General features: G+C 28.9%; 1 protein-coding gene across 1 annotated transcript in view; it reads left to right on the plus strand.

The window, feature by feature from the left end:
• LOC142330495 (proteasome adapter and scaffold protein ECM29) overlaps positions 1-27,597 on the plus strand; it is a 183,073-nt gene that overhangs the window by 63,641 nt on the left and 91,835 nt on the right. The window contains exons 11-16 of the mRNA XM_075375784.1: positions 2,694-2,908; positions 4,435-4,657; positions 13,798-13,981; positions 19,863-19,954; positions 24,583-24,841; positions 27,125-27,315. Coding sequence (XP_075231899.1) covers positions 2,694-2,908; positions 4,435-4,657; positions 13,798-13,981; positions 19,863-19,954; positions 24,583-24,841; positions 27,125-27,315 — 1,164 coding nt within the window. The remainder of the gene's footprint in view (positions 1-2,693; positions 2,909-4,434; positions 4,658-13,797; positions 13,982-19,862; positions 19,955-24,582; positions 24,842-27,124; positions 27,316-27,597) is intronic.

The raw sequence follows: 27,597 nt of genomic DNA on the forward strand, positions 1-27,597 counted from the left end.
AATATTTTATAAAAAAAAAAAAACAAATTAAAAAATGATTTGAAAAGTAGGTGACAGATTACAACACTTTAAAAAAAAAATTCGCTTTAAAATTAAGAGATCTACTTCTTGGTAGAGTAATTAAGATGAAACAAAAGTCAGTTATTTAATACGTATTGATATTAAAAAAATATTAAATTTCAGATAAATGAATGTTAATATTGAATAGTAATCAGTTATAGGTTGACAGAGTGTAAAAGGAATTTGGACATTGATAACTGTAACTCAAGAAATAAGTTACAACAAAGTGCCCCACAAAACAGTTAGTCTTGTGGGAAGTTTATAGATTACATTTGATAATAAAACATCTTGTGCAGTACCAAAGTTCATGGAGGAATAATAAACACTTAACTTCTGTACTTATAAAACAAGTTTTTTAAAAAGAGTATAGTGGGTATTTAGTTAAACACTATTTTTGCTCGATTGAACAATCTTTTTTCTTCTCTGTAGCATTTAGTTTGGATAGTTAAGGTTTAGATTTAATTGACTCATTCTCTGTTCAGTTGAGAATAATTGAGCAGTAAAATTTTAAAATAATGCAGTATAATGTTAATGTTAATATTCTTAATGTTGGTGTTATAATGTTAATGTTAGTATTATAATTTTAATATTCTAAATATAGATTAGCACTATATATGTACATATAAATTTGTAAAGGGAACTACTACAGAAACTACTTTTTATTTTTAAAATACTATCTTGAGTACTATAATACTAAATAAATACTATAATACTGTAATTGTATAAATACTATAATTTCTTGAGTACCAATCTGAAACAAACATATTGAATTATGTGCAAAATTCTCCAAAGTGAAGTATCTAGTTTGAAGAAAGCCAATATTATTGTTACCAGAAATACAAAAAAATAGTTCATTAAATTCTTCTGCTATAAGAGCAGAAGTGATTATAGAAGTAGAGCCCATTTGAATTTTTAGGAAGGTTGTTATTGGGGATTCTCCTTAAACTTTTATTACTATATCGCATGGCTTTGTTTTAATATTTTGAACTACGTATGATTATGATGCAGTATTTTTTCTATGAGGATAACATTTAATAATACGTTTCTTTATAGTTTAACAAAATTAAACCTTAACATTTTGTGGCAATACCTTGAAGTAGAGCTAGATTTTATAATTCCTTTAGTAAACTTGCATTTTCTTTATTTTCTTAAAACGTTCACTGAATGTCTATGTTTTTAAAATTTTCAATTTATACAGTTGCTATAAACAGAAATTAGTAATTTTCTATGGATATATAGATTGCATTGCTATTGAAGAGACACACCAGCATCGTCCTCATTGATACTTTTGTGCGTAATCATACTTTTTACAGGGGGAGAATTATCCCATCCCAGACTTGTGAAGTAAGTCAAATACTTATCCATTATAATACCTTTAAGAAAAACTTGTAGCTTTGAATCATAAACATTCAATGTTTATGTAGTTATTTAATTATGTGATTGCATTGTTATAAGCTGATTTCATTATTGCTTTTATTTATAGAATGTATTTAACAAATAAGTTGGTATGCTTGACTGAAAACAATAGAATTGTGTCATTACCTGAAAACAACTTGAATTTTAAAAATTAAATAAAAAAAAAAAATAATTCTATTGTAATTCTTTTCATTGAAAAAATTTACTTGTAAAAATTGTTATAAATAAAATTTCATTTTATTAGATTTATTAATCTTGCAATAATTCTTTTTCACTAGTTCAAGAGGCATACTTAGTGTAGCAGAAAAAAAGGTATCAAGCTAAAATTATAGTAAAACTTACTAATAAATATTTAGCATAACAAACTACAAATACTTTAATAATGTCTAATTACACAATGCAACATCCTTCACTGACATCGCCGAGGTTCACAGGGAAAAAGTCAATGTGTTAATGAAGGAAATGAAGTTTCACATTCATGTAACATTTTAATTTCATGAAACGCTGCAACATTGTTTTAACCATAGTTTTGTACTTTGGATGTTTTTTGTTTCCCAAAAAGTTGTTCACAACATGTTTAAATGAAACCCAAGCCCTTTTTTCCACTGGATTCATTATATTTTCAAAAAATTGTCTTTCATTAAATGTCTGATGTGTGGTCACAAAGCTTCCCTCTTTAAGTTTCTCATAAAATTCTTTTTATGAGAAATATATACTTGGAAACAAAATTTCCAAGTACTGGAAGCAGTCACCATCTTTTGGAAGGGCTTTAGTGAACTATTTCATTGATCCGAGGCAGATGTGCAGAGGAGGTAATAGTATCCTGCTTGGTCGAACAAGTGGTACGTTTGTTATGTTCTGTGAACTGGGTTGGAGGGTTTTTGTTTTGGGCCAGTCTGAAAAAAAGTGACAGTTGGATTCTTACAGCCTGGGAAATTAAAAAATTCCGTCTACTTTTTGATCAAACCTTGTATATAGTAGTAAAAAATTGTATCATGTGATTAAGATTTTATTAAGGTTTTACTACTTATTATCATTGTAATGCTACGAGAATGTGAAAAAATGTTTCATTTCATCAAAATGTTGTAGAAGAGAGAATTTAATTACAGTGGTTAATTTTATTGTGTAGTTTATTAAATATTTGTTTTGTGTTAGAAGAAATATTTTTGGTGCCTTGACCTTTTCTGATAGTGATATGTCTGTGTATGTTAATTTAGGAAGAGGATAAGCAGGTACAGATTGTGGTAAGGGAAACTCTTATGAATATGGTGAGTGCTTATAGCCCTAGTGATTTGTTACTTGCATTTCTGGCCACTCAGATCAGGGCTCCCTCATTTTTCACCCGTCTGGTTGCTTTGCGATATCTGTCAGATGTTTTTCCAGCAAATCATATTGAAGCTCGATTTTGGTTGTTAACGACAACAGGTGACAGGTAAGTAAATTTGCATCTTCTTCTTTATTGTTAATTTTAATTAAATTATTAATATAATTAAAATTTTCTAAAATTGTTTTGTTGTTAAGTTTTGCCTCTCATAAAGATGGCAAAGACTTGATCTATTTATTATTTCCATTTACTGTGTATCATGGTGGGAGGAGGAGAGCAGTTGAATGACTTGTTTGTTACTAACAAAATTGTGACTGATATTCCCATCTTCCACTTAATCAGTTGTTTATTCACATTATCAGATTATATGCAGTTGTTAGCTTACCTTAACAAAAATGCAGATTAATTTACAAAAAAATAATAAAAAAAATTAAACAGTATTTGTACATATAAATCTTTACTTCTAAAGCAGTTTGAAATAGATTTTATCTCTGATTAATTTAATAGTCCTTAAAAACTCAATTAAGATTCTGATTAATTTCATAGTCCTTAAAAACACAAATAACCCTTTAAATAAGGAAATAATAATAAAAAATTACTAGAAATGAAAAGAAATTATATCTATTTATTGAAATAATTAATGTACTCTTTCATAAATAAATAATTTACAGTTTCATAAAAAAATTCCTATCAAAAGTACTGAAAAAATACATTATGCACCATATCTATGTTCTCTATCTTGTATTTTTCAAATAGATACTTAGGTACTTCCTTATGTAGAATTGAAAACAGAGCAGCAATTACATACTACTTACACTGTTTACTTTCAGCCATTTCATAATCTTATAATATGATGTCACATCAGTAGAAATGAATGAAAGGAACACATGAATATTGTGCTCTTTGAACAACTGATAGTACATTCCCTATATCTATGTGTACTCCTACAGCATAATCAATAAATGGAAAAAAAAATATTACTAATTTTATTTTGGTTTAATCATTTAAATTTCAGAAAAATCTTCTTAACTCATTTAGATCTGATGTTTTTTTACACACCTACATAACTTGTTATTCCCAAGAAAAGTATACATCTGTTTCAAAGCCAGAATTTTTTGTTTTGTTATTTTCTATCGAATGAGTACCTTTTAAGGTAGGCTAAATCTTGTAACTCATCTTATTTAATAATGTAATGTATCCTAGTAGTATGTAATTACATTTGCCAGTATATTAAGCTATTCATGAAAAAGAAGGTCCTTGTTAAAGAATATTACTGTCTCATTCAGTTCTTGAACTCATATAAATTTGCAGATAGTCTGTATACATATAATCTGCATTTTCTTGGCTTTGTTTTAATCCTATTTATATTGATGGATGTTGGAAATAGTAAAGCAGAAAATTGTCTAGTCCTTGGATATCTCCTTTCCTACATTCAGTCATGATTGATTATCTTTTACCTGAAGAGCTTTTGACACATTGCTTTCTATCAACCAAGAGGAAGTAAACCATTTTAGAATATTCTCAAAAAATTGACATCCCAATATTTTAATGTAAAACTTATAAAAGTTTAAAATATGATTTTATCTTTTAGAATTTGATCGATTCATTGAAGAAAATTTTTTTCATTTTTGTAGCATGCCAGAAGTTGCCACACAGGGTTTAAAAGCATTATATGGACAAGGCTTTCGACCAGGTACTAAATGGAAACCAGTTGTGTCATCTTCTCTTAGTTTACCTGACTTTTCAAAGATGACTAAAGTGGTTAGTTATAAAGTTAATGACAGGAAGTCAAATCCCAGCTTAAGAACTATTGTTAATAACAAGATATTACCATTTGATGTTACCACTTACACTCATGTAAGTATATTAATTTTCAATTTTGTTATAAAAATATGTGAGAGTTTGTGGTTGTTATAAACTCTTTGTTCAACAAATCTAGAAATTTATTATTGGTTTTAGGATTATGACAGCATAGCTACTTGTGAAATTTTTGTAATGAGTTCTATTTGTGACAATTTGCTGTTACACAATTATTTTAGATTTTATTAGGTTTTTAGTATTTTATACTTTTATTTTTCTGTTAATGACCAGATGAGATGTGCCATTACGGCTCCTAGTGACTTCTCAGTTCAATTAAATTAACTGCATGTGTTTCAATCAGAGATGATTATTTTTAAGTAATGTGTCGTGTATATGGTCTTACCATATTACATATTCTGGAATAACAAATAAGAATTGTGCTGTAGCAAAAGCTAATAACTTTATTTAAATTTCTAATTAAATATCAAACAATAATATGAATATAAAATAAAAATCATAAACAGTAAGATTTTAAAGTATGCCTTATTCTAAAGAAATAAAACAAAACTGTAGGATTCTTGGAAGAAAATGTTATCTAACAATATTTTCATGTTGAAATATGATGCAGTTAAAATTTTGAAAGAAGTTTGAAATGATTCTTAATATTTATAATATATTGTCTATGTAGTGGATGTCATTACATGTTTATTTTGAAAGTGTTGTTAGTTTTGAGGATAGTGAGTTTTAGGAAGTGTTGAATGGTTAGTTGTGTTTCTGTTTTGTAGTGAACCACAAGCTTTGATGTAATTTTTTGGTAAATATGATTATATTTATGATATTGCTTTGCGACATATTTTTATTATTATTATTATGTTTGATTTTCTTTGGAGCTTTGTTCCTACAAAATAAAATATTTTAATGTATTATCTATAATGTTGGCTTCTAAGATTATAAATACAGTAATGTCTTCCTTCTATAATGTGTTCTGCAATTCTGTCATCTTAAAGCAGGACTTTCCACCTGCCTTCACTGTAATACTTAAGAATATCAAATCCTATGCTATTCGATTTAATTTAGCCCCCTTCCAAACAACCAAATGGACTATTTTTACATCCAGATTTATTACCATCAAGATCTGCCATCATGAGCTAATTAAGTAAGTCATTTAGCATTTAGCACCCAGGGTACACCATGAGGAAGCAGTTCTAATTAATGGTGAGAATATAATTCCTGACTATCCTTGAAGGGAATCTGTGACAGTCTTCTGGATGACTACAGATTATGATTGCCTTGCAGAATATCTTTTCAAGATGAAAATCTACGATTCTCCTGTCTGTGAAGGTTTGGTTATGAATTGAAGATATTTAAGAGTATGTAAAGAACTGATTAAGAGAAACATATCTGAAGGAACATTGTATGGAAGACCAAAAATCTAATGACATTGTATGAATAAATTGGGCATTGAATAAATAAATTACGTTTAAATATTCTAACAAGAAAAATGTAATAGATGAATTGTTGGGTAAAACAAGAGCATCATGTCGCTAATGTGTTAGTGCTAGTATAATATTTTATTTTCGTATTTTCTGTTGTTTAATATATGCGTAATTTAAAACTTGGAAAAATTTCAGCCATACGGCTAGAAATGGTTGGTTGCGCCAGACTTGGTTGCATTGGTTGTCCTGGTTGAGTGTAGCGTTTGTTATTCTTATATGTAGAATAGTTTTCTTTTCATTGGATAATATTAAGGTTATAACATGTGTCTATCTTATTTTTGTCATGGCTTATTTGTTGTAATATATTACTGTGTTTAATGTATCTTGCACACCAAATGTTAGTTAAACGTTGATTTTGTCATGGGATTTGGGTGAAATAATATGCAGTCTTTGTAAATAAATCCTTGTTTTTGTTACTGAATTTTTTTGTCTTTGTTTTAGTACTGTTTCCAGAATTTTTGACCTGATGATTCTATGTAGTTAGTATGTTGGACCTAATTTGTAATTAAAGTTGTTTTGAACTGTGCCAATCTATTCTGCAAATTTTGAACTCTTAATGTCAATTGCTGAGAGATATATGTGTTTGAGGTGTTGTCTACATGATTTTTTATGTCTTGTGCTATTTATTTCAGACTAATTTAGGAACATTTTGATTGATTTTATTAGACTATTCTAAAATATTGTTTTATGTCATATAGAGAAATATAAGAAAATCTTTTTTTTATCTGCCTTGACGTTCATGAGGTTTTGTGTAACTGCTCTCTGTTTCAGAGAATTTGGTTATAGAGATAATTTTGACTTATTTTTATTTAATTTTTTGATGTGGAATTTGTATGTTATCTCAGAATTATTATTAAGGGTTGGATTTTTTGTGTAATCATCACTCATAAAAAATGAAAATTGTTAAAATTATTTATTTTCTCGATTAGAACTTGTAAAGATTTGTTGTGGAGGAGAATATTAAAAATCAGATGGGTGGATAAAGTGACAAATGAAGAGGTGTTGCGGCAAATAGATGAAGAAAGAAGGATTTGGAAAAATGTATCTAAAAGAAGAAACAGACTTTATAGGCCACATATTAAGGCATTCTAGAATAATCGCTTTAATATTGGAAGGACTGGTAGAAGGAAAAGATTGTGTAGGCAGGCCACGTTTGGAATATGTAAAACAGATTGTTAGGGATGTAGGATGTAGAGGCTATACTGAAATGAAACGACTAGCACTAGATAGGGAATCTTGGAGAGCTGCATCAAACCAGTCAAATGACTGAACACAAAAAAAAAATAGTGATTTAGAAAATAATGATGAAGAAGAGGATTCGGATTTCCAAGGTGAGAGCACTGGAGCTCACAAAATTACTCAAGCAGAAGGTTGAACATGAATCTGGTTCATGATCTTAAGTTATCTAGAATGGAATCAGAGTTACTAGCTTAAGGTTGAAAGGCTGGAACCTTTTCAAAAACGACATTAATGTTAGTTTTTCCATGTTAGGCAACAGGAACTTCAAATCCTGTTCTCTTTAGATAATAAACAGTATTTCTGAAAAGTTCCTGAACTAAATAAAATAAAATACAGATTTAAAGATAAACGAATTTACTCACATCAGCCCTCTACATAGAACCCTACTATAGTTATACACTTGTTGCAGCACTAGTAGAGCTTGTTAAACGTTCTGGAGAAATAACTTTGTGGGGTCGTCTTCAACTGCTTGGTGCAAGCCCTTTGGATGGCTGGAATGTCATTGAAAAAGTGGCCTTTCATCTTCAACTTGAATTTTGGGAAGAAAATCTGCTGGAACCAAGTCGGGTGAATAAGGCGGTTGGGATAAGACGGGGATTTGATTTACGGTATAATAATGTGTTAAAACTGTTGCCATATGTGCTGGGGCATTGTCGTGCAAGAGAGCCCAACTTCCTAGATCTTGGTACTCTGGCCAGATTTGACGAATGCAACGAATGAGGCGTTTCATTACTTCCAAATAAAAATTACAATTCACAGATTGGGATCAGTTGGGACAAATTCATGATGAATCAGAGGCCCTTTGAGTCTGAGAATGCAATCAACATTATTTTTACTCTTGATTTTTGCTACCTGACTTTCTCTGGTCTTTGTGCTCCTGGACTCAACCAAGCAGCAGATTGAAACTTTCTTTGTAGATCATACATGAAGCAACAGCTATCATCCCAGTTATAATTGTTTGCATAAAATCCAGGTCCTTATCGGCAGTTTCAAAGAAGTCTTGAGTATAAGAAAGATGCACCTGTTTTAGTTCTTTGGTCAAGTAGCTTGGAATGAAACAGGAGGACACCTTTTGGTGGTTCATTTTTTCTGTTATTTGTCATCCTACGTGAATTATAAGTATCTCATCTTTACTGATGTTTAGCTCTTCTGCTATAGTCCAAAGGGTAAGATGAGGTTGTTCGAGCAGGAGCGCATGCACTTTCGCAACATTTTTGTCATGAACAGCTGTTGACGAACCAGCCTCCTGCTTCATTCATTGTCATCCAATGACTCTCTATAAACAGCTTCCATCGTGTGTAGCTTGTATTACAAGATGTGGCTTCATCACTGAATGGTTGCTGTATCATAGAATAAGTTTCAACGAAAGATTTTTGAAGTAGAACACAAAATTTTATCGTGCTTCTCTGTTTCATGTCATGAACTCACACAAGGTCACATGAACACAACGTACATGGCTGAATATAACTCGAGACTGGAATGATAAAACATTATAAAATTTTGTACACACACTCGACAGACATTGTACTACATAGTTCCTTGGTTGTCTGAGAGATGGTGCTACTTGTATCGACTACAGAAATTTAGTGTGGGAACTTTTCAGATCTACTGTGTATAGTGTTGAGCAATGATATAAATTCTTTATTGGATTTACTAGGACAGCATTACAATCCTACTGAATGGAGATAGTTTGTAGATTTCTCTAAAACATGTTTGAGAGCTATCCTCATTCTTTATGAGAATGTGAAACCATCAATTTTTTTGCTTATGCAAGACAAGTGAAGAAGATGACTGTATGAAATTTTTACTGATGATAAAATGTGAAAGGTAATCTTGGCACATATGTGAATACCTAACGGTAATAGAATTGGCAAGTGAACTTCTTAAAAGCTATAAAAAAAATTGGGATACAACATATTTTTTTTAAAATGCTCATGTTGGATTCATATTTGAACTTTTTTCCACCTAATCTTGGTGATGTAAGTGACTGTGATTGTTTTCATTAGTATATATCAGTGATGGAAACATGCTCTATGATGAAATATGATTGTACTGATGATGCAGTGATGATGCTATTTTGATGGAAAATTGAGCTCAGTTTGCTTTCCAATTACTGCTGGAGAAACGGAAATTCTAGAGGCTAAATACAGAAGAAAATTAAAGAGAAGCAGATATTAGGTGAAATAAAATAGTACTATAGGCTATATAATTTCTTTAACACAATCACTGCTTAATTTTGATTGTGGTGTGTTAACCCACTGTGCTGAATTATTTTTTTTTTATTTTAATTCTTAAGTATAATGGTTATCAACGTTTATTTATTGGCTTTGAATCTAAAATATTTGAAAAAAACCGACCATGCACTAGAGAGAAGAAAAAGCACTACTACATTTATACCATCCGTGCTGAACACACTCTTATGCGTGGTTGAGCATATTCATAAATTTCTTATTTCTTCACGCCGACAATTTATGTTATCTAATTTTCTAGTCTTTTAATTAGTTAAAACTATTCCTTCGTTTTATGAAAAAAAACTTAATTTTGTGGTTTTTACGTATAAAATGTTTGTGTTAAATTTACGTGCAATAAATCCTCAATTTATTCTTTATATCAGTAATTGATTTAGAATTTTTTCTTTTACTTTTGTAATTGTAATATTAATTTACAGTTTATTTTCATCTGTTTTCTCTGTCATCTGACTTGTTGACAACCTGAAAACTAGTAATGTAACTATACTATTTATGTTTTAAACACATATTGAAGTAGTACATTGTATATTTTAACATTTTTATTTAAAAGAATAATAATAAAATTAAAAATATTTATATAATGTACATTTTATTAAAAGAATATAAATAATCCCAAAAAAAGTAGTAATGTAAAATGAAAATAGTAGTATCAATATATAACTATAAAATAAAAGTAAAACATAATTTTCTAATCAATTCTAATTGAAATATTATTTAACTAACAATATAATTTATAAATATATTTATTATAAATCTATCCTCCTTGAAAAGTGATGAAAGTTCTTTCAAAATTAAAATTACACCAAAAAAATCTGATTGAATGTAATTATGAACGAACTGCACAGTAACAAAATATAAATGGTTTTGTTATGCTAACATATAATTGTGAGTCAGCAGTAACATCTGACAGTAAAAAAGCCGCTGTACTAACATGTGCATGTGCATGGTCAGTCAGAAGGTTGCATGTATGCATAGACCATGCATCTGCAAGTGCTTAGCACTGAATATGTTAAAGAATCTTTAAAACACCCTGCCCTCCAACCAATTGTAGTTCTTAAAATTTGAAATCAGCGCAAAAAAATACTGTAAGACCACCTACCTACCTTATTGAATTCACACCTTATAGAAAAAAACATTTTTTTTTATAGATTAGTTATATTTATGAAGTAGTAGTGTGTATTTGTGAGATAAGGATAGATTTTGTACTTTGTTATCTATTATGATTGCTGTTGATACTGGTTTTATATATGACTTAAGTTTGATTTGTTTTATGGAGTCCTTGAGCTATGAATCTACATTTTTTTATGGTGGATTGAGGTGGGATATAGGTGGTGAAATTGTAGGAAGAATGATATTCAGCTGTTAAATGGCATTCACTGTTATGGTCATTAGTCCTCAATTGATGTCAACAGCATGCTGTTAAACTGCAATTAAACAATAAAAAAAATTATAAAAAAATAAAAATTTTGTATTTTAACAATTATAATACAAAATTATTTGTGGAGCAGACAATTATTATTAGTATTTATTATTATTATTATTATTAATACAGTCGATCAGCGGTTCTCTGACATTTTTTGATACATTATATTGCAGAAGTATGCTATCATACATTTCCCTTTTTGCTTAATTTGAGAAAATTATTTATGTAGAGCAACAATAAGAATATAGTTATTTTGCTAGGAAGAACAAACACGCAATGCTTACCGGTTCTTACTGAGACAGCAAACATTCAGTGATTTGTCTGTCCCTTGCATGCACCACATTTCATGTGTATTAACCAGTTTCCTAATGCCCACTATAAAAGGGTTGCTGTACTTTCCTCCAGTAGTTAATCGATTTGATCGTGATTATTCTACATACTTTGTAATAGTCTGATTTGAAAATATTGTTGTCTTACTTTTTCATTTGATGAAATTGAAAAGGTAGTGTCAGGACACATCTCAAAAGACGTTTTTCTTATTTATATACTTATTTATTTACTTTACTTGAATTAATTTGGTTTATTTTAATTAGTTTAGTTAACATAAAATAAATGTTATGCACACCTTATGATTTGCATGTGATATCTATTATTTTAAAATTCAATTAAAGAGGATTATTTATTTTGTAATGAGCTATCAACAACAGACAAAACATTGCCAGTTAAAAACCCTGTACCATTGAGCTCTACTTTAGAATCATATTTTGCGGTAAATCCATATCTTTCTCTTACTAAAATATGAAAAGTTGTAAGAAAATATGATCCTGAGTGCATTAATGTTGGATTTACTGTAATGGATTAAACAGTGAACCATGACCTTAATATATAATGTGTTTTCAAATTCTTTCCAACCCTTATTAAAATGGCACCTTAATTCTAAATGTACAACGTTAGAAAGGAAATATTAGGATTATTTTGTTTGAAAATTGTCAGAGATAGAATGCAGAAAGGAAATTATGTCACTTTTACCAGTAGTACTCAAAAAGCAGTTGAGACACCTTTGTTAATAAGCTTAAGAATAGCAAGGTGTGACAAAACTCTACAGTTGATGAAGAGCTGTTTTTACATGCTGTGAAAATATAGTGACTTGTTTGTTGGGTGAATTGTCAACTAAACAGTTATACCACTATCAATTGATACTGTTCACCACAGAATTGAAAGCATGGCATTAAGTGTTAAAATAACTTATTAGTTCAAGTCAAAAATAGTGATTTTTTTTTTTTTTTACCATACTATTCAATCAGAGTAAGATATAAGAAATTATGCATGCACACCTTATGATTTGCATGTCGTATCTATTAATTTAAAGTTCAATTAAAGAGGATTATTTATTTTGTGATGAGCTATCAACACTATCAACTGTTGATGAAATATTCAAAATGTTGGATGACTTTTTGCTGAAAATGGACTGGACAGAAAGCAGTTCTGTTCTGAGATTACTTGAGATGCGACAGGAAAATATGAAGGTTTGCTACCAAAGTAAAATCAGTAATAGAAAAATTGTACCCTCATCCACAGACAGGCTTAAGTAGTAAAATGGATGCCTGAACAATTTAAACGTGTTCTCCAGGTGATCGTCAAGGCTAACTGTGTTCTGAAATGGGTAGTGATCACATTCAGTTACTGCTACACAGAGAGATGCGATTGGATTCTAAAACCAATCTGCTTTTGACCTACATTCAGATGTGCAGGTGTAATGGATGCCAATTTTGAACTTCATGACAAATTGATTTTTAGTAGGTGACAAAATAAAGGTATTTATCAAAAAATTTCAGATGAGGAAGAATAATAATGTTTCAAATGAAAACCTTCAGTCATTTTCAAGTGTGGAATATTTTATGATAGTATACAAAATTGTAACAAAAGATATTTTCATCGATAATATAAAGAGGTATTGCATAATGCTCATTAAAATCTTTGAAGAATATTTTAAAGAAGACTATTTTGAATTCCTATGGATACAAAACCCTTTCATTCTGTCTTTCTAATAATCTTGTGGTGGAGGTATGAAAATGGAATTAAATAAATTGGTTATGGGAATTTTGAAAAAGATTAAAAATGATTATTCATTGCTGTCCAGAAAAGCATTTTATTTTTAATTACATTTTTTACCATATATATGTGTGAAACTGGATTTTCTGCTGTGGTAATAGTAAAAAATAAATTTTGTAATAAACTGAACCTTGACCCAAATATGTGGCTAAAATTAAGTAAAACAGAACCAGATATCTCTTCACTATTTTCAAGCATGCAGCACCATCCTTCTCACTTAATTTCTGATCTTCACGAAATTGTAATCAGTAATGTAAGCAAATATATAATGGAAAATTTCTTTGTAAAATAAATAAATAAACTTTTTGTAAAAAATGATTATAAATATAAACATTTTAAGATGATTTTTTTAAAAAATAAGTAGAAACTTTCAACAAATATTGTAATTTTTTTTGTTTTACCATTCTCAGATACAATTCCATCGCAATCCTAATGAAATGTTACATATTTAATTGTACAGTGGTACGCTACTGATATTTAATTTACATGAATAGTAAGTAAAAAAAAAAGAAAAGAAATACAGTTTGAGAACCACTGGTTTTTAGGCATAGAATTCAAATATTTTGAAATCTTATTTTTATGGTAATATCTGTTAAATTTCTGACTAACTATATTAAAATTTATAATTAAAAACTGGAAATTTTTATTAAAAAATAACTATTATTTGATTGATTTCAGATTGTTACTTATTTAAGATTGTGTTTGATTAATACTGCTGGAGTCAATATTGCCAAAGATCAAGACAGTAATCCAGTTGATATTGCAGTTTTAATAGGTCATTACCTCAGAGATAAAGCAGATGGAGATAAAATTTTAGATACGTACTTGGATTTGAACTATGAACTTTTACAGGCTGAACCAGGTGAATAAGTAATTAAAAATTATAAATGTAGCTATAATTAAATTTATTCTCTGACCAAAGCCTGTACCCTATGGAGAGATCTGAGAATGAGGATAGAGGCGACTCATAAAATTTAGTTTAATCAATTTTTTTTCAAATAAAGGATGGCAATACATTATGTAATTACTAGATATACCTGCAACTTTGGATTTGTACATCCCCTTTTAAAAAGAAGCATTGGAGATTTTGGTGGAAAGGTGCAATCTTACTTCATAAAATATGCATGTGTCTGGTACATTAATGACATGAAGATGTTAAATAGAAAACATGATTAGAAGATTCATATGATGGCAAAGAAATATTATTATTAATAATAATAAACCATCATAATTTTTTTTTTTGTAAAATACTCATAATAAATTTAATAATATTTATTATTCTAACTAGTTGAAAAGTGATTCAAAACCCTTTTTTAATTATAAAGTATTAACTTCCACAGTAGATCAAACCCCATTAAATTTATTTTATACACGTTTAATTTTCATTTTGTTGCCCAGTTTATTCTTTTTTATTACATTTTTTTTTCTTAAGTGAGGTTCTAATTTTTTATAAAATTATTATTACTGTAGGATATCTACTGGTATGTGTTTTAATTTTTCTTGTATTTCTCATTTTTTTGAAAATTTCTGTAGACCTTATTAAAAAACTATTTTTTTCTAATTAACAGCTGTAGTGTTTCAGTTTTGCTAGCAGTTTTATATTTATTTGCTATGTAAACATATTATTAGTAAAAGGTTGGAGACTTTATTTTTATACTTTAGAACTGTAGACTTTTGTATGACTTATTTCAGATTGGCCATTTTTTTAAACTGCGTGAGGTTTAGTTTTTATCATTTTTCCTCTTAGAAGATGGTTGAATACAAACAGGAAAATGGCATAAAAAATTTTTTCATTGTGAGAGATTTTATAAAGCTAAAGAATAAAAAAAGTTTTAGAAGAAACTTGTTGCCAATTGTATGGATTTTAATTTGTTAATGGAGAAAACTATAGGAAACCCTTTTTTATCAGATTGGAGCAGAATACTGGTTGAAGAACCCAGTAAATGTTTCTTTCAAAAGTTGTATGAGTTTTTTTTTGATAAAATTTGATAAAAGTATGTAAGAAAATAACATAAAACCTTACATTATGGACTAAGAGGATGGTGCATGTTCACCTTTGTTGTAGACGAGTCGAAGTGATGTAGCCTGTCATTCTTTCCTGGTAATCAATCTTTCTGAATGTAAAAGTTTCTTCAATATTGGGTTAGTGTTACTTATGTTAAGAGACTAACAAACAGACAGAGTTAAAAAAAAATGCTTAGAAATACGAGGGTTGTTTTTTTCAAGGTCTGATCGGTCATGAAATTAAAACCACAGTGAAAATAAAAATTTTTTATTTGTAACAAGTACTTATATAGTTACGCTATTTCTCTACATAGTCGCCACTCTGATTTAGACATTTGTCGTAGCGTGGTACCAACTTTCCAATAACCTCGTCATAGAACGGAGCCGCCTGTGTTTTCAGCCATGTTTCTACGCTGGTCTGCAGCTCTTGGTGGAATTCATGGAACGTGGCACGACCATCACTGCAGCCTCATACTGCGTGATCCTTCGTAATGTCTACGAAGGGCAATTCAGAATAAGCGGAGAGGAATGTTGTCATCAAGCATTGTCTTTCTCCATGACAATGCTCGGCCGCACACTGCAACTGTAACAAAGAAGCTCCTGCAGTGTTTTCATTGGGAAGTGTTTGATCACCCACCATACAGCCTGGACTTGACTCCATCCAATTTTCACCTCTTTGCTCACATGAAACGCTGGCTAGGAAGACAACATTTTGGCACAGACATCAAGCTGCAGACCAGTGTAGAAACATGGCTGAAAACACAGGCAGCTCTCCATTCTATGACGAGGGTATTGGAAAGTTGGTACCACGCTACGACAAATGTCTAAATCGGAGTGGCGACTATGTAGAGAAATAGCATAACTATGCAAGTACTTATAACAAATAAAAAATTTTTTATTTTCACTGTGGTTTTAATTTTGTGAGTCATCGGACCTTGAAAAAAATAACCCTCGTATATCTGTATGTGATAAAATTGTTAAAAAATATTTAAAACTGTCAAAAAATTTTGTTGTTCAAACAGCTTCAATTTTATTGATGTACATAAATTAATTTGTCTTTGAAGTGGAGAGACCATCTGTTGATCTAATCAACTCTTTGTATCTGTCTGGCTGAGTTGTGTATAGCACTTTATGTTTAATGAAAACACTTTCAAAATTAATAGGCTTTTATCATATTTATTAGGGGTTTCGATCTTCAGTTTTCACATATGAAGAAGAAACTCTTTTATATAATTCATAGAATTATGCATTACGGTTGTGGTTAAATGATTTCCCATTCAGATCTCTGAGAGAAGGCAACATCAAAGTTTTAACATTTAGCTGCTAGAAATTCAAAAGATAGAAAGTTGATTCAAATAGATACGTGGAATGTAGAACAATTCCTGAGAGATGAAAATAAACAGAACTAATATAATTGGATCAGATGATGTGATATGGACATGAAAAGTTAAGATTAAAAATAATGTTACGATATATGTAAAACATGAAGAATGGCGTAGAAACCATTAAAAAAAGGAAACAGTATCGTGAGTTCAGTAGTGAACAAGTTTACTAATAAGATAATTGTTGTCAGAGTATGATGGTAAGAATAATTCTTACCATCATACTGTAATTGTTAAGCTGTACCTAAGAAATTTGTTTTTCATAGAAGTTTACATGTCAGCTAGTTGGTATTGAAGTAATGCATGAAAAGATTAAGAAGATTTTGGAAGAGGAAAGTAAAGATTGCTGTAAGATAATAATGGGTATTGGAATGCTGTGGTAGGAGAAGAAAGGGAGGAAAAATTATAGACTGGACATGTGGAATAAAAGAGAAAAGCTTTCTAAGGAAAATAAATTATTCATAACAAAAATGTTTAAAAAACATAAAAGAAAGGCTATGCATAGATGTAATTAGAGGATTGAAAACAATTATTAAAATTAAACCCATAGTAATTTGAAAGGTCCAGAAGTGCTATAAAAATGGATTGCCAGAAGCCAATGTAAATAGTGATTGTATGCTTCTGGTACAGAATTAAAAGTAGTAATGAACTTAGTTAAAAGAGTGAAAAGAAAAATAACTAAATGGTGTCTGGAAAAAACTATTACTCGGAAAAGTAATTACTATTAGAAAAGAGAATATAAGACAGTAATGAGGATAATTATACTTAAATATAAGAGAGAATAATAGAATGATAGGAGAGAAGTTTGCTCAAGTATTGAAGGGAAGAAATTCTAAAGGCAATATTGTGAATGATTTTAGGTGAATATGAGAATTCCTTAAGAACACCAGCTGAACATATAATTACCGTCTATAAAGGAAAGAAGAATAAAATGTCATGGGTTACCAGAGAGATGATTGGAAAAACAGAAGATTAGAAAATATAAAAGAATGTGGAAGTCTAGAAGGATGAAGAAGGTAAGGCTGTGTAGAAAATTAACTAATGAATTAAGGAAAGTATTGTAAAATTCAAAAGAGAATAGGCTTGCAGAAAGGTGTAGAAAAAAGGCAGTCAGTATGAATGAATGTATAAAAAAGTAAAACAATAACATGAGGTGTACGGAGGTCGAGTACAGGTACTAAAGAAATTGATGGTAAAGATGGAAAATTGTTATATAAAGAAGAGGTAAAAGATGGCAGGAATATAAATATGGATGCACTAGACCACTAGAAAGTCAAGTGGTCTTTCTATAGATGATAAAATTGAAATAGAATAATTTTGAACAGTAAGAGAAATAATTCTAAAATGAAAGGTTTTTTTACATCATATGATACACAGAATCAAAAAGCTGGAAGGATATATAAGCTGCCAATAAAAGTGTTTGTGTCTTAAAGAAGAAGAATTATAGGTGTTGGTGAGATCAGATTATAATGTGATATAAAGTAGTAAGTTGGTGATGTTGAGAGAAAATTTCCTTAAAAGTCATTTTTCTAACCAAGAAAAAGGATAATGCAATAATGTGTCAAAATAACAGAATAATTGGCTATAATTCGGCATTCAGCAAAGCATCTTCTTAAAATTCTGAAAGAAAATAAAAAAAAATAAAGTGTATGTTTACAAAAACAATGTTGATTTAGAAAGAGATGGGGCACAGCGGTTGGGATTAGGCTAAAGTATTTATTCTATAAAAATGGGAAAGGCATTCAGTTATGACAAATAGGATAAACTAATAGAAATATTCAAAAACCAAAGAACATTAAAAAGGTAGAAGATTAATTGAAGAATTACTCTTGAATCTTAAATGTGTTGTAATGGTAGGAGACTTGGGCCTAGATTCACTGATTTGACGTAGAAAGAGAAATGATTGTGAGGCTGCTGCTATCCCCAATCTTGTTTAGTGTGTTTGTTGAAGATATGATCAAAAATCTGTATAAGAGGAAGATGATCTGTATCAGTGTAGAAGGAAGAAGGATAAATTAATTGTTTAAGATATATATAGATGCTACTGTGCTTTTAGGAAATGAAGCACAGGATATTCAGTAGATTTCAAAATTAGAAGAATATAGAATATAAAATGATATTGAATGTTAAGAAACGAGAAGTAAAGTGGATAAGAGACAGTAAGCTGATAAATTTCTACACAGAAAGGAAGAGTTAGATGGAATGTAGCTAGAAATAACAGTACAGATACTTAGTACTATTAACCAAAAATTGCAACAATGAAAAAATTAAATAAAGACCAGATGACTCATATCTGAAGAAGTATTTAATAGAAACATTGATCATGTGATAAGATGGAATTACATTTGAGGAAGTGTCTTTATATTGTACATTGGTTTTGGAAGCGTTTTTGTATCAGATCTATTAAAAGTGAGAGAGCTTTCAAACCCCTATCTTAGGAGGTTAAAAATACAAACTGTGACAGCAAGAATTGACTGTAGAATCGGAAAAAGTACCAGGTGATGTTTGCCTGTAAGAAGTAGTGTTCCAAGATGTGGAAGTGCTTTGATTTTTAAATTCATACTGGTTTGCACAAAGTAATTGCTTTATTTAAAAAATGTGGAAATTATTACTGAAATTTAAATAAAATTAGAATGTATCCATTTTTTTAATGTTTTTTGTATTAGTAATTATTTTTTGACTTCATAGTAACTTTGAAAGATTTTCATAACTGCTGGAAGGTGATTCTCATTTTATGAGTTAATCTCTCTTTATTTTCATGTTCCCATTGTTCAAATTTAAGGAAAGTCTGGAATAGCATGTGTGGGTTATTATATTTTAAGAACACTTACAGGATTTTCTGTCACCATTTACACGATATATTGTTAATTTATTATTTTAAATTAAATAGTTTGTTTTGTAAGGTATTAATTTCTTTGGAAAAAAGGTAAATATAGCTGAGAATGTAATTACATTGATTCACACTATTATTTTTCTATACAATATACAAAAATATCAGTCATGAGACTGATTTCTCAATGTGAAGCTTAAGAATAAACTAAGGTATGCAAAGTCTAACATGGACTATGACAGTAGAATGGTTCACTTTGAATTGAGACTGTATCAGTCTTTTACTATATAAAATGTACCAAAAATATTTTTTTCTACTACTTTATAATAAGTGCAATAAAAATATAATGTAATGAAATAAGTTTATGCAGAAACTCTTCAACAAAACCTTATGTTCAGTAATGTTTAGGCATTTCTTACATAATGGATTTAAAACTGATACAGACAATTTACTAATATCACAAAAACTTTTTGTGCTTTTATTGTTGATGAAATATTTAATTGTAAATGAATATAAATGTGTTTCAGGTGTAGTTCCACTTACATGTATTCTGGAGGTTTGTGGATCAGTACCAAATATATTTGCTACAAATTTTATTCCAAAATATGAGTTTATTAAGGTAATTAAGTTTGTATCTTAAAAATAATTTTGTGAAAACTTTTTAAGTATTTATATTCTGGATTTTGTTCTGTTCCCCTTTGTAAATTGTTATTACTTAAAATCTATAAAGCACGTTTGACAATAGGGTAGGGACGAACTGCTGGATTAACACGTAGGAATGGGGAATATCAATGTAAAACATGTTATGTACACACATAAGTGTGTTGTATGGCAAACATGTCTTATTTTCTTTTATTATTAATGTTAATGATACTTTTTTTGTTTATTAATTTTTATAACCCAATTTTTTAATATTTTTATTTGCTTAACTATTCTGCATTTTATTTGTTATTTTTAAGTCTTAATAATTTTATTTTTCTTGTTTTAACATAAAGGAAAAGTAAGAAGGTTTTTTTTAAAATTAAGCAGCTCTATCCCATCCGTCATTTTTGTCTGTGACCTCTGTATTTTTGCTTTAATGACTAAGATTCATTGGTGCTGTTATCAGTGTTTTTGCTATCATTTTTAGCTACAGTAAACTTTTCGGTTTGCAATTTCAGCAGCTCTGTCTATCTTATATTAACTCTGTTCTATTTTTAAGATATGCATACAGGACTGATTCCAATATTCAGCTGACTGTTCAGAAAATTTTTTCTGTCCCTATTCTTATTATATTTTACTGACATGACTTAGTTTCTTCTGCAATCTGAATTTTTATTATTATGCCACCTTATTATTTTTACTTGAGTCAAATCAGCTCATTCACGGTGCTTAATTTGTTATAACAATAATCCTTCAATATTTTGTTGAAGTAGTACCCTTCATTGTCAAGTTTATTTAATTGCCTTAATTTTTCCAGTTCAATTTTTAACATAGCTCCTAAACATGGAAATACTTTGTAACTAGTCTAACAATTCTTGTACAATTTGAATTCAGTTCCTTGTGTAATTTTACGTAATGATAGTCAGTGTTGTTAAGATCAAGTTACAACGTTTGTTATTAACTTTGTTTCCAGTCATTTTTTTGTAGTTTTTAGCATTCATTCTCTTCTGGTATTCTTGGTTCTAGTCTGATTTAAAAATCAAATGTGCAATTAAAATTTTTTCTACAGCACTACCAGTGTGTACCAATATCGGCTTTGATCTCTAGAATGGAGGTTTTTGTACTCATTAACAGTCGTCATTCAGTCATAGCTTTTACATTGTTTAGTATTCATAATTTTGTAGTGCATGCATGACAAAGTAATTGGTCTTTGTTTATCATTAAACATTTTATTTTTCTAAATAATTCAGTCATTTAAAATGTATATTATACTTTTATAACAAAATTTTCCTTATTTTCAGTCTTCTTCCATCTAAAACCCATACTTTTCAGAATTTTCTGCTAAGTTTTGTTTGCGTAATTTATCTATACATCTGGGTGTTCTGTTTAAAGCTGGTAATAACCTCTTTTATATCGGCAATGTTTTATGACCTATATGAAAATTGTATACAGTATTTCATAATTCACATCTTTGAAAATAGCGAGTAATGACCGCTATTGGGCAGCCTGACTGTCGGCCGGCAGATTTGAGCGGATGACATTAAAGGGCTACTAGACCAATTTCCCATCCAGTATTAGTAGGCAGACTTATTTTAATTTTACTTTTATATGTTTCTTCTACTATCTTGTTGAATTACAACTCTAAGCAAATTATTTTAAAAATTACCTTTTTACAACTTCAGGAAAACACCAGACTAATTTTCCAGTAAAAATTCACATGCAGGATGTAATGAAATTTCTTTTATACAAAAATAATGTGTTTAAAAATTTCAGCACTAAGTTAATGTTTTCAACATCACAGATTTCATAAGCTCAAAAGCGCCACAATGCCCATTCCAGTGCAACATGCTAGCCAAACTTTGCATTTTCATTAATAACAGTATTAAAACTAGAGAAATTACTTGGTTCCAAGAGTAAGCAAATCACTGACACTTTTTTTTGCTACATCCTGGACAATATTAATATACACTGATGAAATTTCAACTCCATTGGCAGATTTTTAAGTTTTCTAGTGTTGTCTAATGACTTAAGTTGTCTAGTAATTTTAATAACACACATTAATTTAACGTAATAATGATTATTTTACAGAAAGAGTGGCATTGTTAGAAATTTTTAATGTAAGTTGAATTTAATTTTGGATACTTAACTCATAAATATAACAAAAATAAGTGGAATGTTGAGTAATTGATGGACCTGGCCGTGGATCATCTTCAATGCTCTTTCTGCCATCACAAAATTTTTCAGACCACTTGAAAATGTTCTTATGGCTCATTGTCTGATTACCATAAACAGTCTAAATCACTTCAAAAAGTTTCTGTAGGACTTTTACCTAACTTATAACAAATTTTAATGTTAGCACGTTGTTCCGTTGTTGTTTTTCTGACCGATACTCAAAATATAATTTCACATTTTTTGTTATGTACAACTAAACAAAAGATGCTAGCGCCTTGACATTTTTTACGGTAAAAAGCTCAGATATCTCATAATATAATGAACGTATTCATTTAGAGATGGCACCTTTACTATTGGACAGACTATGTATTATCAATTTTATCTAAAAGTGTGGCTTATTACAAATGCAATATAAATCTGTCATAGCTACCGCTATGAATATATTTTTTTTAATTTCATATATAAAACCATTGCAACGAGTAAAGTTTGCAAAAATCTTTTTTCCCCGTGTGATAAAATTAACCAGTAAGATTCCACTTTAATAAAAACTTAATAACATGAAGTATAAAGGTTTACATTTCTTTCCTTCTTGCTATTTTTTACTTCCTTGTAAAAAATAAAGAAAGTATTGTAAATGCAAAAAATTTCAGATTTCAACAGAAATATCCATTTTGACTACTTTCGGTGTGATATCTGTACGTACATATGTATGTTTGTATCTTGCATAATTTAAAAACGATTAGCCATAGAATGTTTAAATTTTGTATTTAGGACTATTGTAACAACTACTTGTTCAACTCCCTTTTTGATTGCATTTGACTGGGCCAAAAAAGCCCAAATTCTAAAAAAATTGGATTTTGGACTTTTTCTTAACTGCAATAATAAGCCCTCGTTGAGAGCTTTTCAACGATGTATTTTATAAGTGGTACTTATTTTCATTAGTTCCAGAGTTATAGCCAAATAAAATAATTATTAACTTCTGATTGTAAAAAAAATTAACAATAAATAGTAATTCAATAATAACAATACAAAAAAAAGTTATTTATTGAAATAAAATTTTATGTACTTTTCATTTAAATCAACAATTTTTACAATCGGAGATTAATAATTATTAATAAATTAATATATTTAAATAAAAATAAAAAAAGTAAAAAAAATATACGGTTATGAAGTCAGATTTGAACCAATGTGTGCATGGTTACGAATCTGAAATTTTCTTACTTACATCACATATCTACTTGAGCGATGAAAAACAGAATTAATATATAAACTATAATATAAAATGCTAAGGAAATTTTAGGGCCATTTTTCTTGAGTATAATTGAATATTGCATTAATATTTTGTGATTAAGACATGTAGTGTACTATTCACATACGCAGTATGGTTCAAATCAGTGTCCCAAAGCCTGTGTCTTTACCTTTTACACATTCTCAAAAACAGTTATCTGTAGAATATTGAAATTTTGTACTTGGGCTGTTGTAACATCTACTTGTGCACCTCCCTCTTTGATTTCAATTTACTGGGTAGTCGACATTTAAAGTAATTATATCTGATTATTTAATATAATTGAAAATTATAATTTAGAATCGCATTATTTTTGGATTTTCTTGGCAAAATCTTCTAAAAATATTATATTTATGAAAAAATAATAATTTTATTTAATTATTTGACAGAACAATAAAATACAATGTTATATTGGTACTAACTGTATATTTTTGAATTGTATTCAATTTAAAGTGATTTTGGAAATTATTTTAATAATTACCATTGACATTTGAATTCAAATAATGTATATTTTCATTTATAATAAAAATGATTTATAAATTATTAATTTCAAAGTTCTTACTCTATCCTTCAAATTTCTATTTCTATTTAATAAAAATGTAAGTATCCTTCAAATGACATCTTTTTCTTCTTGTTATGGGGAAGTGATTCTGGTCATGGAAAAAGTTGTGACACATATTATGCACTCATGAAAATATGTAACATTTTAACTTGTGCTTGATATGCTTCTTACAACTCTTGTAATATACTATTCTAGATCAGTATTATTCATATCTTAATGAGTTACTGATTAACAAAAGTTTCAGATTTCTGGTGTCTCATACGAGGTCTGTAAATAAAGTAATGAGACTTGTTTTTTTGGCAGCCAAAGTGGCAACACTGTAAAGTTACTAGTAAACATAAGGTTATATGAACAGCTGATATATATTAGATATTAATATTTTTAGTCTATTGATGCCACATGAGTTGCTCATTATTACATTTCATTTGTATTACAGAAATGCTGTTACTGAAAACCTTATCATTGCAAATGTGGCATTTGTTTGCTATACTTTCTGTATTTATGTTGTAATGTTTTTTTATATTATTTTCATTGTGCAATTGTATATTGATCGTAATTTTGCCGATTTTGTTTCATTAATTTACAGAGTTTTCTTAAGAGCAGACAAAGTGAAATGCGTGAATTAGCCTCTATGTTATGTGCAATAGTCCTTACATTTGGGAGTGAGAAACAAGTTTTAGAAACAGAACTAAATTCATTAGAGCAAGTGCTCCAAGCTGGGGGAAAGGATCTGGAGCATCTGCATGGCTGCTTGTTAACCATGGGATACACAGTTGAGAGGTCTTTTGTGAGTGGTAGAGTTTCATCTGATTGGCCATGTTTGAAAAAAAGCTTGATGAATGCTAGTTAGTTTTTTGAAGTATATTTTCTGTTAATTGTTATTAGATTTTAAATTATATTTGTAATTTTAATATTGTATTAAATATTAGGGATTCTGTATTTTGTAATTTTAATAGAAATTTAATTAAAATTTCTGGATAAGACTAAAAAAATGGTAAGAATATTCATGAATTAAATTAGGCATTGCACAGTTTTAGTTCCCACACGTTTAACTTCTAGTAGTAAAATTGTCTTAAAAAACAAAGATTAAATTAAAATGAAAACTTTTAAAACAATTTCAGTACTGTAAGACATTAATTTACAGCCATTACTTGTTAGGTACATTATTACTTAGCATTTAATGATAATTTACACATGCTGAACTTAGACATTTGTGTGGTTATCAACAAATGTGCCTTTTATGATTGATTGATGAATGTTCTTTTTACTGCTATTTAGATATTTTTATAAAATCTCTGTTTAAATTACTTTAAACATTTAGCGTAGTTATATTTTCAACCAGCAGGTTTGTATGTTTGTATGTGTTTGAACACTTTTTGTCTCATATTGTGGTTTTGATTTGGGTTAAACATCATTAGAGGATTATAGAAATATATAAATGGTCGCAGTTGGCTGTCGGGTTTACCTCAAAATGGCCACCAAAATTAGAATTTTGTAATAATCAACACATGGTGTGTGAGTTATCAAGTTTGTTAAAACCAATAATGTAAAGTTTATTAAAATGCATAAGATATAAAAATATCTGTTTTGCAAATCAAATGTAAGACCTCAAAATTGTGGAAAAGCAAATTTTCAATAATTGAAAAAAAAGAATATATATATATATATATATGCCATAAAACTGCTGAAACAAGAGATAAAATAATTATATTTACTTAGCGTATGTAGCATAAGTAGAAGTTAGAGATAATAACTTTGTTAGAAATCAGTTTATAATTGAGTGAACATTAATAATAATAAGAATGCTCATTCAGGAAAGTCTTACTGGACATTTCATTGATAACTGGTGTATTTTGCTTTTTTTGAATTCACAATGATGATAATAATTATACTTATACTGTAATAACATATATTATATTAGTATAATATACTAATAAGTATATTATACTTATTTGTAATTAAATTTTAACCTTTTTTTAAATAACCTATTTCATAATTTTATTATTATTATAATAATAAAATTATTGTTTTTTAATAATTTAAAAAATAGGTTATTTTTTAAATAACCTAATTTACTGAACTGGTAGAGGTGCTATTTTTTATGTCGATTTATGCTTAATCTGAGTAATGTTTATTATGATAACTAATATGATGTGCCACAGGATTAAATGATTTCACCTTAGAACATACTCTAAGTGACAACATTCTATACATAAGTCATGATCTCTGTCAGTACGTATAGTGCAGAAGTAGTTGAATAACATGAAGGGAAAGGCATCTTAATGTGTCATTTCATTCTCTGTGTATAGATTTACATATTTAATTTATTTGTTTCTACTTCTTCCTGTTTCAGTAGAAGTATACTTATTTTACACTTAGACATCTAAAACATCAAGGATTTATACTGTAAAATAGTATTGCTGAAAGTTATGATAAAAGTCTGTTTTGTATTTGTAAAATATATAAATATGTTATTCAGATCATTTTGTATGTGTGGGATTGCGCAGATAATGAAAAGGATCTCCTCCAGCATTTTCTTGGAAGAATCAAGAGATCTGTAGAAAAACTATGATCAGAACAGCATTACAAAGTATAAAATTAGTAAATATAAAATATTAATTTGTAAAAATCAGAATTAAATGAAATAATTATTGACAGCATGGTGTAATATGATAGAATTTTAAAATTATAAACTACTTGCCTTCAAAACAATAGAAACTTGTTTTTATAAGGTCTTTTAAGCTAATCGTCAGGCCTTCATCAGTGAGTTTTTGTAACAGTGTTGTTAATGTTATGAAATGGTACAATCAACAACAGTACCATTGGAAGTTTCAATGAGGAAGGTGCTTATAATTAGTTTGAAAAGGCTTTGAAAGAAAAAACTTTCATTCATTTGAAAGTGTATTGTTTTTAATTATTAATAATCTGTATAAAACATTTAAAATATTGTTATTCTTTTGTGTAATAATATATTCAGTATATACAAATTATATAATAGTAATATTCAGTATGAAGTTAATTAATGAATAAGAATAAAACAGAATAGAATAACAATTTTGAATGCTTTAATTGATAAATATGTAAAATACAAAATGGATGTTATTTAATTTATTTTTTTCTGTATTCAGTACCATACTTGGAACATTCACATCCAATGTTGAAAATTTCTGCATGTATTTCTATTGGAGAAATGAGTAGAGTTGCTGGTTTGCCATTAGATGATGGAACTGCTGGCCAATCACTGAATACTTCTGTTGACAAAATGAGTGTCCTTAAAACGCTGCAGAAAATTGTTGATACACCTTCATCATCATTTCAGGTATAGCTAATATTAAGGGTTTGTAAAGTATGCTTTACAGTATGATTATCATGTTAGTATTCTGTTATCAGTTTTTACTTAAACTTCATAGTTGTATTAATGATGTAGGCCTGTTTTGCTCTACTGTACAAACACATCTTTATAACATTTCGATCATTTCAGTTTTCATAAAAAAATAGATTTTATATATACAAAAAAATAATAGTTTTGCTTCATTTGTAATTTGATGATTTTCCATTCCTTTCTGGTTGGTATAGGTGCCGCAATGAGTGTTGAAGCTTG

This window comes from Lycorma delicatula, chromosome 1, assembly GCF_047948215.1.
Source record: "Lycorma delicatula isolate Av1 chromosome 1, ASM4794821v1, whole genome shotgun sequence".
Classification (NCBI taxonomy): Eukaryota; Metazoa; Arthropoda; class Insecta; order Hemiptera; family Fulgoridae; genus Lycorma; species Lycorma delicatula.